At 34.1% G+C, this 18,601-nt stretch overlaps 4 protein-coding genes across 6 annotated transcripts; 3 read left to right on the forward strand and 1 right to left on the reverse strand.

Annotated features, from left to right (window-relative positions):
- The first annotated feature begins 237 nt into the window (after positions 1-237).
- Positions 238-2,324, forward strand: LOC108860359 (aquaporin NIP3-1). Its single transcript, XM_018634247.2, has 4 exons — positions 238-495; positions 1,119-1,343; positions 1,508-1,788; positions 1,868-2,324. Exons 1-4 carry the CDS (start codon positions 322-324, stop codon positions 2,199-2,201), a joined length of 1,014 nt encoding a protein of 337 aa, XP_018489749.1. The 5' UTR covers positions 238-321; the 3' UTR covers positions 2,202-2,324.
- A 5,640-nt stretch (positions 2,325-7,964) lies between these two features.
- On the forward strand, positions 7,965-8,965 carry LOC108805420 (uncharacterized). The gene is made up of 4 exons (XM_018577464.2): positions 7,965-8,178; positions 8,282-8,437; positions 8,505-8,687; positions 8,771-8,965. Exons 1-3 carry the CDS (start codon positions 8,086-8,088, stop codon positions 8,682-8,684), a joined length of 429 nt encoding a protein of 142 aa, XP_018432966.1. The 5' UTR covers positions 7,965-8,085; the 3' UTR covers positions 8,685-8,687; positions 8,771-8,965.
- Positions 8,966-9,151: 186 nt separating this feature from the next.
- LOC108805419 (pentatricopeptide repeat-containing protein At1g31920) lies at positions 9,152-11,175 on the reverse strand. The gene has a single exon (XM_018577463.2). The coding sequence runs from the start codon at positions 11,008-11,010 to the stop codon at positions 9,178-9,180; it is 1,833 nt and encodes a 610-aa protein (XP_018432965.1). The 5' UTR covers positions 11,011-11,175; the 3' UTR covers positions 9,152-9,177.
- A 1,156-nt stretch (positions 11,176-12,331) lies between these two features.
- Positions 12,332-15,916, forward strand: LOC108862567 (extra-large guanine nucleotide-binding protein 3). 3 transcript variants are annotated; one of them, XM_018636739.2, is made up of 6 exons: positions 12,332-12,486; positions 12,850-13,932; positions 14,013-14,117; positions 14,197-14,554; positions 14,625-14,884; positions 14,960-15,916. In XM_018636739.2, the coding sequence occupies exons 2-6, from the start codon at positions 12,904-12,906 to the stop codon at positions 15,722-15,724; spliced, it is 2,517 nt and encodes an 838-aa protein (XP_018492241.1). In that variant the 5' UTR covers positions 12,332-12,486; positions 12,850-12,903; the 3' UTR covers positions 15,725-15,916. The 3 variants fall into 3 exon arrangements, with proteins under 3 accessions (XP_018492241.1, XP_018492243.1, XP_018492242.1); XM_018636741.2 differs by lacking the exon at positions 12,332-12,486 and adding an exon at positions 12,506-12,611; XM_018636740.2 differs by lacking the exon at positions 12,332-12,486 and adding an exon at positions 12,675-12,698.
- Positions 15,917-18,601: the final 2,685 nt, after the last annotated feature.

The following is an 18,601-nucleotide window of genomic DNA, read 5'->3' on the forward strand; positions in this document are numbered from 1 at the left end:
GGCATACTATAATATAACAAAGATAATGAGGGCAACATATAAGGGAAATTTAACATGCAACATGCATGCTTATTAATAGATTAGCCTTTCGTCCTTAAAAAAATATGCCTGCTGATATTTTCATAAAACCATTATAAACTAAAACAATCTAAAACTGATGTACTTGGCACTTGCCACACTTCCTTAAATACGCCCTTGTAATGATGCTATTTTGGGCTCTTTTCTAAGAAGAATTCGTCAACATGCAATTGTCATGCAATATGGAATATGCACTTCAACTTCATCATTTTCTTATAAACGAACACAAACTAGAGTTCTCAAATGAGCAAATCATTTACATTTTCTGAGAAAAGTCTCTCATCAATGGCCGAGATCTCTGGTATTACTGTTCGAACACAAACTACCATCTTAAACATCGAAGATGGTGGATCCAGTGGTGATTCCCGGTCACCAGATTCTCCCTATCCTCTTATATCCATATCCTTCGTTCAAAAGGTAATGAAATGCTTTCTTGATTTTTGTCGAGACATTGATTAGTCGTATTCAAGATTTAACATAGAGAAATTTGTGGGTTCATCCCTTAAGATGAAAGTTCACTAACCAATATAATTTAATTAATTTAGATTTAATATATTTTCAAAAAGAAAAGAAAATAATAATAATTTATCAAATTATATTATATCTTTAAAATAAATAAAAATAGTAGTAGTTACCAAAATATTTTTATTATTTTGTTTCATTTTTGAAAAAGTACTGAGTCCTTTTATAATTTGAGAATCCAAGAATTTCTCTTTAACATATATATGCACGTTACTTTGGTTCAAATATTTGGCTTTTGACTACATTCAAATTTGAAGTACAACAATCAAACCGAATTAACATCAATAGGATCGGTTCGGTAGAATATTTGTTTCTATTCCGTAGTTTAATAATTTAGTTAACTATTCTTTTTCTTAGCTATGGTGTTTCAAGTACTGAAAACGAGCACATCAATACCATTAAACTCAAACTCGGTTTAGTTATCATATGTGATTATGATGAAATCACGTTTTCTGGGGATAAATTAATTGATTTTATTGCTATATAACCTAAATCGTATTGATGCATACATACTTTAGTTGATTGGTGAGTTCGTGGGGACATTCTCTCTGGTATTTGCGGGCTGCTCGGCAATCGTGGTAAATGATACGTACGGAGAACAGGTGACACTTCCTGGCATAGCTTTGGCATGGGGTCTAACCATAATGGTTATGACCTACTCACTTGGTCATGTATCGGGTGCACATTTCAACCCTGCTGTTTCCATTGCGCTTGCTTCTTCTAGAAAGTTTCCTTTTAAACAGGTGACGAAAGAAGAAAACAATACTATCAAATTTAGGGACGTTTTATAATCTTTCCAAAAAAAAATTAGTGTTTTATATGATATGATTTAAGTGATTTACATGATACATTTATGCATGATAACATTTTTTGTATTCATTCATAACGGATCAAACTCAATATATAGGTTCCAATGTATATTTCTGCTCAACTTCTCGGATCAACCTTGGCGGCCGAAGCTCTCAAGCTCATGTTCCATCTGAATAACGACGTTTGTAGCCTCAAAGGCGATGTTTATGTTGGAACACACCCTTCAGGTTCCAACATAGCGACATTCGTAGTGGAATTCATCGCTACTTTCAACTTGTTGTTTATTATCTCGGCTGTAGCTACTGATAAAAGAGCAAATAGATCATTTGCAGGCGTTGCTATTGGTGCAACCGTAGTACTTGACATCTTGTTCAGCGGGTACTTATATCGGAGCCCATTAGAATATTTTACAAAGTTATTATGATTTTTAATGCTTGGTGTTTGATAAATCGATTAGGCCAATCTCAGGAGCATCAATGAATCCAGCAAGAAGCTTGGCTCCTGCTTATATATGGGGATGTTATAAGGATTTATGGTTATACATAGTTTCACCGATTATCGGAGCATTGGCAGGTGCGTGGACTTATAATATATTACGGTCTACAAATAAATCATATGGTGAGATAATACGCCGAAATTGCAATAAAGTTTCTTCGAACGATCGTCAAGAACCATCTCAAGACGATTTCTGTATTCTTCGAGTGGTTGATCCGGATAACCGGAAAGTTTTCATACTTTCTTCCCCCACTGACATTAACGACACATGTAATGTCACATGCAAGTTGGTGTAAAAGAGGAAAAGACATATGTGTTGCAACAATATTTCATATGTCAGATTTCTGGCCGTAAAGTTGTATGGAAAAAAACTGAATAAGTTGTTTATAAGTAATTTTCTAAAATTTTATATGGAAAAATTGAACAAATGTAAATAAAAATAAAATGAGCTAAGAATGCTTTTTCTAGAAAGCTCAAACTAATGCAAAAATTACTCAAATTTTGAGAAATATATCTCTAGTATAAATATACATTTATATATATAAGAACACTAATTAGTGAGTCACCCATCATGTATTTATGGATTGCAATAAAAAATAACATTTCCACATTTACGGGGGTTTTTCAAATATAACTCATAATTGGGACTCAACCCCAAAGTAATCCATGTTTTTTCCATGTTTTTTAAAATAAACTTTCATTTATCATATTTACCCTAAAAGTCCGAGTTATTCACAAAATATAATTATTTTATTTTTCGAAAATGAGTATTTTACTCTATGATCATCCTCATATTCATCAAGTATTTACAATATTATCATTGCCATCAATATACACTAACCACCATGAACTACCAATTTGAAACTCTTAATCTGATCTTAATGCACCAAAAAATTCAATTTTAACTTTTCCTATCTCATTTCTTATGCACAAAAATCACATATCTTTCATTTTTTCTCTCCAAAAAACTATGATTTTAATTCCAAACTTTGTAAGGTTTATATACACATTGAAACTCATGATTTTGGTCATTAATGAGTGGGTCACTGTCTTGGTGAAGTTCTGTGTATTTGGAGAAGATAAGCAAGTTAATATTCAAGTGAAATATCAAGTGAAAGCAAAAACTCAGAGTTAATCACAGATTAATGGAAGGTTGAGATGTTACGAAGATGAGAAAAGGAGAATCAGTTCTAGAATTTTAGTCGGCGTCTACGAAGGTATAGAAAGAGCGAAGAAGAAAAAGAAACCTAAAATTCTAGTGGTCTTCCAATCATGAGATGTGTAAATAGCCCAGTCCGAATAGGGGATTGAGATGACCTTAAATACACAAACCAAGTCAGACTCGATTGGTTTGGTAAGGCTATCCAAAAATGCATGTCCCTTCTTATTGATGTGTCGGCCTATGGAAAGTAATAAGTCTCTTTTATTGTTATAGATCTCAGTATCATAATTAATTAATAACATTATATAGTATTATTAAAGCCTATTTTTCTATAAATCTTTTAACCAAAACTAGAACTTGATCCGCATTCCTGCGGATGTTTTACTAAACTTGTCTTCAACGTAAACACATATATTTTTGTGTTTTGTAACTTACAGAAAGAGTAGAACATAAAATTTTATAATATAAATGTTTAGTACTAATTTTTTATTTCTACATAATATTATATTAAAATTTTTAGAACTTGATGCAATTTGATATAATTGTACTATTCATATATTAACATGTTGTTTTGTTAATTTATTTTAAAATGAAACACATACTAAATTTTTTAATTATTTCATTAGTTTTTTTTATGAATTATCATTAATTTTATGATATTCCATTTTCTTGAAAACTGAACTCTTGGAATTTTTACATTTGACTAAACTAAATAAGGTAATATTTTATTTAAATTTTTTATATAATATATACTATATATTTCAGTTTTTTTTTAATTTAACCACAAAAACAATAGCCATTGTAATTAATTAATTTAAATTTATTTTAAATGCAGTAGCAAAATCTGTAAATATAAAAAATATAAAAGAAAATACTTAATTTATTGTAAATGCAATGACTAAATATGTAATAAAAAGAGGTTTTTAGTCTGCTACACATGTTTCCAAACATTTTTCATTTATTCTGTTATCCATGTTTTCAAACAATACCAATATTCATGTTTCCAAACAGTATCAAAATGTACTTCGGTTTTAATAATAGAAACTAGAGATTGACCTACACGTCCGTGCGGGTGTAACATTGATATTTGTTTTTCATGATTAGTGTTATATATTTTAGATGTGTCGTCGTATAATTAATTGTATTTAAAGGATTCGGATTGAATCGGATAATAATATTATTTTTGGTACAAATATCAGAACCTATTTTAGATACATTGGTTATTTAGATATTTTTTATGTTTATAGACATCAGAATCAAAATCATTTAGACCCGGAATGACCCAACTCGAATCCTACACATAAATTTATAAAATCCAAAGAGAACATAATTCCAAAATCCAAAGAAAATTGATTATGAAAGAAACAACTTATACTTGAATGAATACCCAAATATATATACCTAACTGTTTTTGTAAATATTTTTTAAAATGTTTTATATATGTTTGACTAAAATAAGAAAAATATAAAGGATTTTTTTTCATTTAGTAAAACAGTTATTATAGTTATATAGAGTGAAATATTAAGTGGAAATAAATATATTCATTTAATTATTTTGATTTAATTTATTATTTTTTTACATAAAGTATGTTTTTAAATTATGTGTTTGGCTACTTAACTTTTCACCGATTGGAAATAAGATACAAAAATTTTAGTAAAACATATTAAACTGAAATATTAACCATATGCAAATCCTTGTTATTATTTTTAATTTTTATAGTTTGCACAAAGTTAATGTTAATTAATTAATAAATAAAAATCTACACTTTTATTTTTATGGTAATATAATTAATGATTTGATATATTGTTATGGTAAATATAATTAATGATATGATATATTGTTAAGGTAGTATATTAATGAAATTATTAAAACAAATAATATATATATATATATATATATTCTTTCTACTACTATCTATGTTTCCAAGCAATCTATATTAAAACTAATATCAATGTTTCCAAACAATTTCCAAATGTACTTCAGAATTTAATAATATAGATGCTTATTCTTTCTTCATTACAAACAATGGTTTTGAGTAATTGTGTAGTTAAACCATGTAAGAAAACATCAGCTGATCGATTAAAGAATTTAGTTTATTTTTTCTTTGCTAAACCGTAAATTCCAAGAGAAAATAGTAGAGTTTTATAAAACTTCGAAGCCAAAACCAACTTCAATCTCACCAAAGGAATATACTCTACAAGCACATGTTCTAGAGCTGCACGGCCCTGTAACCAGTTACAACAATGGTGTGTTGTTCATTCATAGAGTATCAAATAAAAACCTATTTTAGAATTAATTTAAAAGGAGGCCAAATTATTTAAAAAAGTTAGTCAAAAGAAATTAATTCAAAACAATATGCAGATTTTAATGGTGTGTAACGTGTTGTTTATTCAAAAAAAAAGGTCAAGATTTTTTTATTTAAATTCATATTAACCATTATATATCCCGACTTATATATTTGATAAATTCACCTTTTATAATATAACATAATACATAATATGCCTACTTTTAAAATTTATTACTATACATACGTTTCTTAGTCTTTTAAATGTATTTACTTTCGTTTGTTAAATATATTTAAAGCAAGGTATTAAAATCTACTTTATAAATTGTATTTCAATAAAATGGTATTAAAATGTATATATTTTTTTTAATTTCTCAGTCTGTATAAATGTATATCAGATTGTTAATATACTTTACTTTCAAGAGATCACATTTAAAAAATCATGTGTATGTTAAAATTAGTTTACAGAATTGTATTTTACACATTTTGAGATATTTATTGTAACCGGAATATATATATAGCGTAAATTTGTTGCTCGAAATGCAAAAGAACTTAGGGAAATTGTCAAAAATACCACATTTATAGTACCACTTTTCATGTTTACGCTAACCACTATTACTCTTATTTCTAAAAAGAAAAAAAACATTTATAAACTTAGTATTAACTAATCTAAATTTAAGGTTTAGAATTGAGAGGTGGAATAGAATTTATGGTATATAGTTGAGGGTTTAGGGTATATAGTTGAGAGTTTAGGGTTTAGAGTTGAAGGTTTAGTTTTTAAGTTTTAGAATTTAATAGGAGTCAAAAATATTTACTTTGATCAAATATAAATTTATTTTTCAATATAATATATTTGAAATATTATTCATATATACATTTATTTTGCGCAATATGTGGATGTCATATTAGTTATATATTTACCAGTGTTTTAAAACGTAGACGCATAACCGACTAGACGCCCATCTAAGCGTTCGGCGGTTCACCGCTGCGATATTAGCCAAATCGGAACAACTAATCAGATACCCAGTTAGTCGTGTAATCACCTACGAATCATCTAAAATAAGACATAAACCGATTTCAACAATAAAATATTGGATTATGATGACAAATGTTTGGACCATCAGGTCCATTTGTCTGAATAGAGCTGGGACCTTGTCTATGTATTTATAGAAGACTACAAGACTCTACATCACATGAGAATTGAACTGACACCTCTTGCAACAACAAACGTTCATATACATTTACTTTGAGCAAGCCTTGGATGTCATCCTAGTTATATATTTATTATTGTTTTAAAATGCGGGTGCATAACCGACTAGGCGCCCGTCTAAGCGTTTGGCGGTTCTCCGCTGTGATTTTAGCTAGATCAGCACAACTAATCGGATACCCAATTAGTCATTTAATCATAAACCTATTTCAATAATAAAATATTGGACTCTGATGACAAATGTTTGGACCATAAAACAGGTTCATTTGTCTGAATAGAGTTGAGACATTCTCCGATCACAAGACTCTGCATCACAGGAGAATTGGGCTGACACTTCTTGCCACAACAAACATCCATATATATTTCTTTTGTGCAAGATGTAGATGTCATCCTAATTTTATATATATATATATATATATTAGTGTTCTATAATGCGGGTGCATAACCGACTAGCGCCTGTTTAGGCGGTGGTTCACTGCTGCAGTTTTAGCCAAATCGGCACAACTAATCGGATACCCAAATAGTCGTTCAATTGCCGACTCTTCGTCTAAAATCAGACAAAAACCAATTTCAGCAATAAAGTAATGGACTTTGATAACAAGTGTATGGACTATAAAACAAGTCCATTTGTCTGATGAAGACTACACGACTCTGCATCATTGGAGAATTGAATTGACACTTCTTGTCGCAACAAACGCCTCACCTACCGTTCATATTGTTTGTTCGTCTAATTTTCACATGTATTAATCTATAAACATGTATTTATAATCAAAAATATAAAAATTAGTTTCTATATATACTTTGCTTAATCCTTGATTTTTCGGTTAGATAGGGCTGACTGATTTTTCTGTTACCATCCACAAATGTACTTTTTGCGGTTGGTAGTCATATTAATCGCTATAAATCGCTTCAAACCGTTCAAAACATCTTAAAATCAAAAATTGATTACAGCTAGCGTTTGCGGTTGTGGGTGGATAAATAAAAAATAAAATTAAAATTTTCTAATATTTTAAAAATTTAAATTATATACACATTTTATATATTAATTTAAATTCATAAACAGTGTCATAATTTGTTTTATAAAAACTTTTAACTAGCTATCCATTATAATTTTTTAAAAAAGTTTCAAAAACATTTATTGAAATTATAACTTTCAACAAATTAAAAAGTTAAATTAATAAACATAATATTACTATTAATCATATTATATTAATAATTATTATATTTTATCACAATAGTATGCTTTTATAATATTATAATTTATTTATATTGATAATTATTACTGAACTGTGCTATATGTCATAATCAACAACTCACAAATATTTAACAATTTTCAAATGTTGTGTCACCTTTTAAAACGCTACTCTTGAAACTGTAACAATACATTTGAACCAGTCGGGTCGGTAGCGTACGGACAGGGATATTTATATATCGTGGGCAGCAAAAGTATGTAAAAAAGGGGACAAAGAAACGGATTAATCTTTTTCCTCAATCAATCGAGAAGAAAGTTAGGGTTGGTTATCAGCAATGATTCCAGCGAAGAGTTCCGATGATTTCAGTTGGGAGAAAGATTTGTCAGAGGATCTTCGAATGTATAATGAAGAGTGGGATAAGAGCGGGGTTAGGAGAAACGAAACGATGATCCCTCCATTTTTCTCTCTCTCTCTCTTCTTGATTCAATTTTGATTATTTTGTTGTTGTTGCTCTCTTTGGTTTGTTTCAGGGTTTCGATATCGACTTCTCGAAACTCCGTCACAAATTCGACACAGGAGCTGTGGATCTCAACGACGATAACCTGGTTCTTGACCCTGATGATACCAACTTAGCTCTGCTCACCAGGTTGACGCACTTGGCTATCACGCACCACAAAAACGAGACGGTTAGTTACTAAAACAATGACTTTTTTACCCCTTTGACGATTGAATATCTCTTTGCTTGTGGTTTAGGGTATAAGAAGCCTTGAGTTTGTCAGGGTCTTGAAAGCAAACTACCACCCATCCGCTGGAGTCACCTACTACATCACATTCGAAGCCAATGATGGTAATCAGACTAAACAGTATCAGGCAGTGGTTCGCTACTTGCCTATGGATACTCAAGTTATCTCTTGCTGCCCTAAACCCTCTTGAATTGTAGGTATTTTAACTAGCTTCCTCTCCACATTGCTTACTAATGCTTAAGATGACATTGTCCTAGATTTGTATCATTTCTGCAGTTTTCCACCACTGCCGAGTTTATGCTCTCTAGTCTCTATGAATGGGAAGAAAAAAAAATTCGGTTACTGTTATCTTGTTCCTTTAACTTCTATATGTCAGACTTTTTGAAATTTTTCATGTGCGGACATAATTTGAGATGGAAGAACTTCAGCTGCCTTGCACATTCTATCTTTATTTTTTTGGTCTTTCTGGCATGATCCTGTCCGGAGAAGGCATAGCTTCAACATCAATGTGATTTTTCCACAATTGCATCCTGTTCACTGGACGAAGCAATGAACTATAATAAAATAAGGTTGATTTAGAATGTTGTTAGTGTTTGTTTCATGTAACTGGTTTTTATGAATGCTTGAAAGTGTGTGGGAAAAAATATAAATTGAACATTAGGGGGATATTGAAGGATCCAAATCTACCAATAATCTTTACAAGAGCAAGTTCCAGCTTTAAAGAGGTGAAACCTGTTCCTATCTCTTACAACAATCTCTCTTTCATAGATCATGGAGATTTTCTTTGTATATGTGTGACAGTCACTACACATCCTCAGGTTTCTAGCTATTCTAATGATAGACCCTGGAGGTGTATACAATAGTGCAAAGGCAAGAGCCACCTTTTGGCTATGCCCTTTTAGTCTCTCTCTTTTCTCTTCTTCATCATCTACGTTTAGCAAAACCTGCGTCAGGTCTGGTGAGTATCCTTCGAATTTCAGCTGCCATTCCATCTGGTGTAGCATCTTGTACATCTCTTTGCATTGTGGGTGGAATCGATCTTGCGAAACAAATCTATGAGTTTTACCTTTTACCTCAACGATGCTAAAACCCGGTGTTTGCTTCAAACCACACTTGTTAGCCATCTCTGTTCGAACTCTGGCTACATCTTCCCACATTTGAGCTTGTGCATACATGTTAGAGATCACCAAATAGTCACCTGGGTTGTGTGAGCTTAGCTTAATCAGTTCTCGAGCTGCTATCTTCCCTAGCTCAACGTTCTGATGAACTCTGCATGAGCTTAAGAAGCTTCTCCAGACAACATCGTTTGGCATGCTCTTCTGGATGATCTCCAAGGCTTCCTCGAGCAGACCAGCTCTTCCTAGAAGATCCACAAGGCATCCATAATGCTCAGCACTTGGCTCCACTTTACCCTCCCTCAACATTTCCTCAAAGACTCGACGGCCTTCTTCCACAAGACCAGAGTGGCTACAAGCATTGAGAACACTGACATACACTACACCATCACACTCTACACCTTCTTCCCTCATCTCAGAGAACATCCTCAAAGCTGCCTCTCCTTCTCCATGCAAGGCGAGTCCCGAGATCATCGCGCTGTAACTCAAACCGTTCCTACTCTCCATCTTCTTAAACACACGCAACGCCTTGTCTAACCGCCCGCATTTCGCGTACATATCCACTAGTGAAGTCCCGACCGCTACGTTGTTGAGTTCGTTTATGTTTCTCAACAGGTATCCATGAATGCTCATTCCTAGACCAAGCGCACCTGTGTTAGCACAAGCCGTGAGAGCACTAACCATTCCACTTTCCTCCGCCTTCAAACCCGTTGTTTCTCTACACATCCCTCTGAACAGCATCAAGCAATCACTCCACATCCCAGCTCCCGCACGAGCCGACACCATCGAGCTCCACGACGCAGCTGTTTTGGATTCCATCCTCTCGAAAACCGCTGAAGAAAGCGACATCTCACCGCATCTTCCATACATACTGATCAAACCGTTCTGAACAAACACGTCACCTCCAAACCCGAGCTTCAACACCTGCCCGTGGATCTGCTTCCCTTCACTCACCGACTTCAAACGAGCGCAAGCCTTTAGAAGAAACGGGTACGTGAAGTTATCAGGCTCAACCCTTTCCTCCGCTACCATCATCTCACTGTAAACACACAAGGCTTCCTCGAAACACGTCTCGTTAACATACCCTCTGATCATTGTGTTGTAATCGAAGGTGCGAGGATCGTCGATTCCTCTGAAAATGGACGCTGCGTAGCTCATACTGTTCTCCCATCCCGACCGAGCGCAAGTCGAGAGAACGCTGCTCGCTGAAGAGGAGAAAAGACTGAGCTTGATGAACTTGGCGTGGACTTGTTTGAACTCTTCCATGTTGTTGCATCTCTTCAAGAGGTGCAAACACTCTTGCTCTTTTGCTCTCAAGTTGTTGACTTCTTCTGGGTTATGATGACATACATCGTCTCTAGAAGCCAATAGAGACTGTATAAGTGGTGATGACGTTATCATCTTCTCCTCGAAACCCTTCCCTGATCATCGGAGAAAGATGTTAGAGTTCATTAGGGGGACTGTTTTCGAATCTCATCCCCTGGAGATTTTCCTGGCAAATATGAGCCACAAGTTTGAAATTTTTTGTTTTGTTTATGATAAGTTGTGATGTGTGAGAGAGAGAGAGATTGTGCTTTTGGATTTCCTCTCCATGCTATGTCTCACTTGTTGGGACCCACCTTCGCTTAACATATTCAGACATGGTTTCGCTATGGTTCAATTCGGTTTGGTTCTTTAACCAAACTAGCCGAAACTTGAAACTGGGCCTTTTTGTGTGTTTAAGTCGGAAACCCAAACAAGTGTTTTTGATAAATGAGTCCTCTTGTTGGGCTCTCACAAAATGGTTGAAAAGTGAAATAGTTCATAAATCTAATCAACAAAATGGGTTATAGGTTATCTTTTTTTTTGATCAATAACGTTTATTAGAACAGTCAATTCATTTTTTTTTTTTGAACACTCAGTCAATTCATATAGCACTACTATCATATCATGTAATTACAAAATTTCCATTTTTGTTAGTTAAAGTAGCAGAGGATGAATTGGTTATCCATTTCCAATGAATACAAATTTGACTATGATTGTAATTAGCGCACAAAAAAATTGCTTACTAGCAACGAATTAATTCTTATTTCTGTCAGAAAAAAATATCATAATTTTTGTTTTCTATAACATCCTCATTATGGCTCAGATGATCCACTCACTTGGGTATGTGAATGAAGAAGATTCTACAGAAGAGAACATGTAATACGTCCAACGACGTCAGAACACAATAATGTCATTCCTCACATGCTTGCTCATTTGATTCGAATTTTAAAATTATTGGCATCATTTACGCGCATATTAGCATATACAATTCTCGTATTTGAATGCTGATTAATTATTCTCAACGGTTTTCAGACAATTTAGTCCGCAAGTGGAAATAATTTAAATGCCACTTCAATCATTTAACAAAAATAAACGTTGACGGAAAAATAAGAACAACACAAATTAAGAACAATTTATAAGTGCGACTGTGCGTGTATAGAGTAATAAAATAAGAGAGTAAATTATTACATTGCACATTAATGGACGTTGTGGTCGTTGTTATGTTTTACTGAAACGCGACACGCACGCGCGTACATACAGGCGCCTGAGAGTAGAGTGTGTTGTATCAAATTATTAGATTGGTTTGAGAAAGTGTGAATCACTCTCTCAAGAAAGAAGGGGCGTGTAGACCCACGCGCGCGTACACAAAAAAGCCATCTCCATCGACACGAACTATGTAAAAGACACTCGTGGGTCCTTTTTTCAATTCATCTCTCTCTATGGATTTCACCGTCTCTCTGCCGTTTCCTTCTCCAGATTTTCTCGGCTTTTCTTGATTTTTCCCCTCAGAAAAACAAAACAAAAATCACAGGAATCAAAACAGATTTGTCACTCTCTCATCTTTAAGTAAAGGTTAGTCTTTTCAAATCATTTTGGTCTTTTGCTTTAAGACTTTTCCTGTTCAGGCTTCTTCTTCTTCTTCCCTTTCTAGTTTCTTCTCTCTCTCTCTCTCTGTGGGCTGCTGAATTATTTATCAAGTGGGTTTGGTTAGATGTTGAATAATTTCACAGAACAATTGATTTGACCATGAACTTGTCAATATGCCATTATAATTAAAATAAAAGGCATTTTTTCTTTTCTAGATTTGTCAATTTAATTTGCCGGCTGTTTGACTTTGATTTATATAGATAGATATGTAAGATGTTGAATCCACTTTGTTATTCCTCTAATCTTTTAACTCTTTCTTGTTTCCATCTTCTTTTGTGTCTGGACCAGAAACCAGAAGACAAAACCCACACGGTGATTTGATTTTGGGGTTTTAAAGGATTAATGGAGAAAGATGGAGGAGAAAGCTGGAAAGATATGGTGAGAAAGATGCTTCCACCTGGAGCTCCTTTCCCTGAAAACTCATCTGAATTCGATTTCTCCATAGCCATGGAGTACACTGGTCCTACTCCTCTACATTCAATCCCTAAAGTTTCACCTCTTGATGTTAATCCTCCTCCTCGAGTGAACAGTCCCATCCCCTTGCCTGTCTCTCGTATAGCCGGAGGAGTCACCACTAGCTCTACAGGTCATAATAGCCCCAGAGGAGGTTCACCTGCTAGCTCTGAGTCTGTGGTCTCTGTGCTGCACAACAACCCTGAATCATCCTCTGGCTCTGCTTCTGTTTCACCAGTCAACGGGAATCATCAGGTTCGGAGACCCGTTGTGAAGTTCAAACCTGTTGAGAGTAAAGAGGAGAACAGTGTGGGGACGGGTACGGAGAGGGAGAGGGAAGTTCAAGAGTGTACGAAGAGACGGAAGAAGAAGAAGAGAGTGTGTTATAGATGTGGAAAAGCTAAATGGGAAAAGAAAGAGACTTGCATAGTGTGCGATGAGAAGTACTGTGGGAACTGTGTGCTTAGAGCGATGGGTTCGATGCCTGAAGGAAGGAAGTGTGTGAGCTGCATAGGCCAAGCTATCGACGAATCGAGACGGTCCAAGTTAGGGAAACACTCGAGGGTGTTGTCGAGGTTGCTTAGTCCTTTGGAAGTTAAACAGATCATGAAGGCGGAGAAGGAGTGTGCAGCTAACCAGCTGAGACCTGAGCAGCTGGTCGTGAATGGTTGTGCGTTAAAGCCTGAAGAGATGGCTGAGTTGCTTAACTCTCCTTTACCGCCTGAGAAGTTGAAACCGGGTAGCTATTGGTACGACAAAGAGTCTGGTCTGTGGGGTAAGGAAGGAGAGAAACCAGATAGAGTTATAAGCTCTAATTTGAACTTCACCGGGAAGCTATGTCCGCATGCTAGCAATGGGAACACGGAAGTTTATATGAATGGTCGAGAGATCACAAAGCTTGAGTTAAGGATCTTGAAGGTAACTTTTTAAACATTGTCTTGTTTTTTTTAAGTGTCACTTGTTCGGAAACTAAAACCATTGTTGTGTATATATGTCAGATAGCAAATGTACAATGTCCACGTGATACTCACTTTTGGGTGTATGATGATGGGCGTTATGAGGAAGAAGGGCAGAATAACATCCGTGGAAACATTTGGGAGAAGGTAATGTAACAGCTCTTTATCAGAGATTCTTGTTTTTGTATGAAGCATGATGAGTTTGTTCGGTCTTGGGTTTAAACAGGCATCTACAAGGTTCATGTGTGCGCTGGTTTCGTTACCTTTTCCTCACGGACAACCACGAGGGATGGTACAACCACCGAGCACTCACACAACCGTTCCGAATTATATAGAGCATAAGAAGATTCAGAAGCTTCTACTTCTTGGTATTGAAGGGTCTGGAACCAGCACTATCTTCAAACAGGCCAAGTTTTTGTATGGAAACAAGTTCTCGGTGGAGGAGCTTCAAGAGATAAAGCTGATGGTACAAAGCAATATGTATAGATATCTGAGTATCTTGCTTGATGGAAGAGAACGTTTTGAAGAGGAAGCTTTATCTCATATGAGAGGTTTAAACGCCGTTGAAGGAGGAGACTCAGGAGGTACTATTCTTTTTGCAGTATAATCGTTCTCGTTGATCAGTTTCTTGATTTTCTTGAAATGTTCTTGCAGGTGAGGAAGCAAACGAGGATGGAACTATCAATAATACTCCGCAGTGTGTGTATACATTGAACCCGAGGTTGAAGCATTTCTCGGATTGGCTTCTAGACATCATAGCAACTGGTGATCTCGACGCGTTTTTCCCAGCTGCAACACGTGAGTACGCTCCCTTGGTTGAAGAAGTCTGGAAAGATCCAGCGATACAAGCTACGTATAAACGAAAAGACGAGCTTCATTTCCTTCCTGATGTTTCAGAGTACTTCTTGAGCCGGGTACAGACAGAACAGACAGTACTTCCTGATGTTTATTAGTTTCATAAATGTTTTAACTTAGGTTTCGTTTTGCAGGCTATGGAAGTGTCGAGCAACGAGTATGAGCCTTCAGAGCGAGATATTGTATACGCAGAAGGCGTCACACAAGGAAACGGATTAGCTTTCATGGAGTTTTCTCTTACAGAACAGAGTCAACAGTCTGAATCTTACCCGGACAACCCTGACGTCTTGTCCCCTCCTCAGCCAAAGTACCAGCTCATCCGAGTAAACGCAAAGGGGATGAACGATAGCTGCAAATGGGTAGAGATGTTTGAAGACGTACGAGCAGTCATCTTCTGCATCAGCTTAAGCGACTACGACCAGATCAGCATCACACCAGAAGGCAGCGGAACAGTCACTTTCCAGAACAAGATGATCCAGAGCAAAGAGCTTTTCGAGTCAATGGTTAAGCATCCTAGTTTCAAAGACACGCCTTTCATATTGATACTAAACAAGTATGATCTCTTCGAGGAGAAACTAAACCGTTCGCCCTTAACATCCTGCGACTGGTTCAGCGAGTTCTGTCCGGTTAGGACGAACAACAACGTGCAGTCACTTGGTTACCAAGCTTACTTCTACGTTGCAATGAAGTTCAAGCTGCTTTACGCTTCTCTCACGGGTCAGAAGCTGTTTGTGTGGCAAGGGAAGGCTAGGGATAGAACCAATGTGGATGAAGGGTTTAAGTATGTGAGAGAGGTTTTGAAATGGGAGGAAGAGAAGGAAGAGAGTTACTTAAATGGTGGTGAAGATTCGTATTATAGTACTGATATGAGTTCTTCGCCGTATAGACCTGAGGAGTGAAGCGATGGGGTCTCTTTGGACTTTGGAGAGAAACTCTTGATTCACCATTTGTTGTAATTTTATGTTAGAATTGGTTTTTCGGTGTAGAATTTCTTTTAATTTGAGTGGAATAAAGGTCTTGATGATATCAAATGTGTAAGTGTTAAACCATAATTCATATTTTAGATGAAATTTGTTGAGTGTTTTATGGGATATGCATCATTTGTACCTATCAAAACTCTGATTCGTTTTGAAGGGAGAAAAGAAACAAAGAGGACCTTATCTTAACATCATTGAGTAATTTATTTAAATATAACTTTTAACTATATACAAAAGAATTGTTATTACTATCATCTTTGTTTTGTGTTTTTACAGAAATAATTAAAACAATTTTTTTTTGATGAAATTTCAATTTTTTGATCAAACAAAATAATGTTATTGCAAGTGAACTCTTGTTATAGATTAGAACTAAAATATTATGCTATAAAAATTCCTTCTAAAGTGTGACTTGGAACCATCTCCTTAACTCTTCCAGCAATTAAAACAAATTTTAAATATTTATAAAAAAATAAATATAATGATTTTAGTTTATTACAATATTTTAAAAATTTGTCAAGATACCTAAAATAAATTATTTATGTTATTATAATCATAAAATCATATAATAATTTTCAACTTTAATACTTTATTTTGTAGGAGAATGTGGTAATAAACCTTTTAAAAAAGAATATATTCTTTAAACATTGTCACATCTTTTATAGGATCTGAGTTTGAGACAATCTACAAACAAAAATTGAGTTAGTTAACAAGTAAATACATAACAAAAAAATTAACATAGTTACAATTTTACCTTGACAATCATGTGGTCAAGAACAGAACACAAATTCAAATCACAATCATTGTTCGAGAAAATAACCTTTGATTTTAGCTCCTTTATAATGTTCTCCACTAGTGTGTACAATCATTGCACAATTCTACCGAGTAACTTCATAGCTAAAAATGTTTGGATTTGTTTAAATTCAGGCATTATAAAACAAATGAAATGAAAAACACACACAAATTCAATATGCACTGTTTTGTGATCCTCTTAGTGAAAAACTAGTATGGTCAAAGAACTTGATAAAGTTTTCATTATGTTTGCATATTATGTTGCAATGAAGTTCAAGCTGTTTTACGCGTCGCTCAGGGGTCAGAAGCTGTTTGTGTGGCAAGCAACTCTCAGTCATCTAGATGCTGAAAACAAAGGACATGAAACAAGTCAGTACGCAATAAACCATATCAAGATGCATGTACATATGAGAAACAACTCTTAACTGGTTATAGTATTCACTTCCTTTCTTAGTGCGTCAACCCAAATTGCATTACGCTAGTTTCATTTTTTTCCTGTTATAACAGAATTGAAAAATACAAAAGTAACCCTCAACATCGAAACCCTCCATATCGAAATAACAAGTACAGAAAGAAAAAAAATTACCTTGAAAATTTTGTAAAGGTCATCCGACTCTTTAAAGTACTCGACTTCTGAGCCCGCCAGTGAAAAAATCTTCCACTAGAAGACACATAAACATAAATATTTTCATAATTGAGTATATATTATTAAAGCAAAAAGAAATATGGAAATGTGTGTACAAACCTTGGTAAACTCTTCATTTGAGACTTGAAGAGTCTGTTGGATACGTGTCTTGATTTCCTCTAGAGTAACACTCTTGTGCAAGACAAGGAGAAATGGAACACCGAAAGGTTTCAAACCCTGCACAAGAAGAAGTCAATTCAATAAATTGTATAGATAATTGCTACATCGTCACCAAACATATATACTTTACTTACCAATACGTCAACGGTAAGTGATTCTGATTTAATGTGAATCACATGAGCCAAAATATCAGTTTCCTCTGCAATAACCTCTTCAGCATGTAAATTAACAATTTCCACATCTTGATAGCTTCAGGCTTCAAATGGTAAAAGCGGTTCAAGCAGATCAAGTAGGAAAAATGCAGATCAAGCAGGAGAAGTGCAGATCAAGTGGATCAAGTAAGAGAAATGCAGATCAGAAAACAGCTATTATAGTTTTAAATGATAAAAATTCAAATAAAATAGATTAAATGTTTAAAAGATTATAATAAAATATATCAAAATATATAATATATAAATAGTCGGAAAATATATAATATATAAATATAGTACATAAATAACAAAAATTATTGCACTAAATCCATGATATCACAATTTTAAAATAAAAATTTAATGAAATATATCTCTTCCATTATTGTTCATATTTCAATTATATTACTATATACTTGCATAATACATACCATAATTAAATATATAAATGAAATATATACATATTTAAATTATATTACTATATATTTGCGTAATATAAAATACGCATCTCTTATATTAGTATACATATTTAAGCTATATTACTATAGATATATATAATATATTATAATTGAAATATGCATTATATTAATATAATTATTTAAAAATAAAAATTATATGACAAAAATAATAAGTAAAAAATAATAATTTTGTAGTATTAAAGTTGTAAAGAAAATAAAATAAAAATATTATATTCATAAAACTAGACAAATATATTTTAAAGTTATGTATTGTAACAAAGTTATTTATTAACCAAACAAAAAAAGCAGATCAACACCACCAAATGTTGGCGGGTGAGATCTGCATGCAGATCTCCTACTTTTTCCACAAAAAGACAGAAAACATTGATCTGCATGCAGATCTCCTACTTGAACTGCTTTTACAAACATAAAAATGTGAATGGTGAATGCAGTACGGGAGAACTGCATGTGCAGGAGAACCGCACTTGTCCCGCTACTCCATTCGCACACTCAGAGTTTGGGATAATCTCCACACAAAAAAGAAAAAAAAATTGAGTTA

Source organism: Raphanus sativus, chromosome 5 (genome assembly GCF_000801105.2).
Source record: "Raphanus sativus cultivar WK10039 chromosome 5, ASM80110v3, whole genome shotgun sequence".
In the NCBI taxonomy this organism is placed as follows: Eukaryota; Viridiplantae; Streptophyta; class Magnoliopsida; order Brassicales; family Brassicaceae; genus Raphanus; species Raphanus sativus.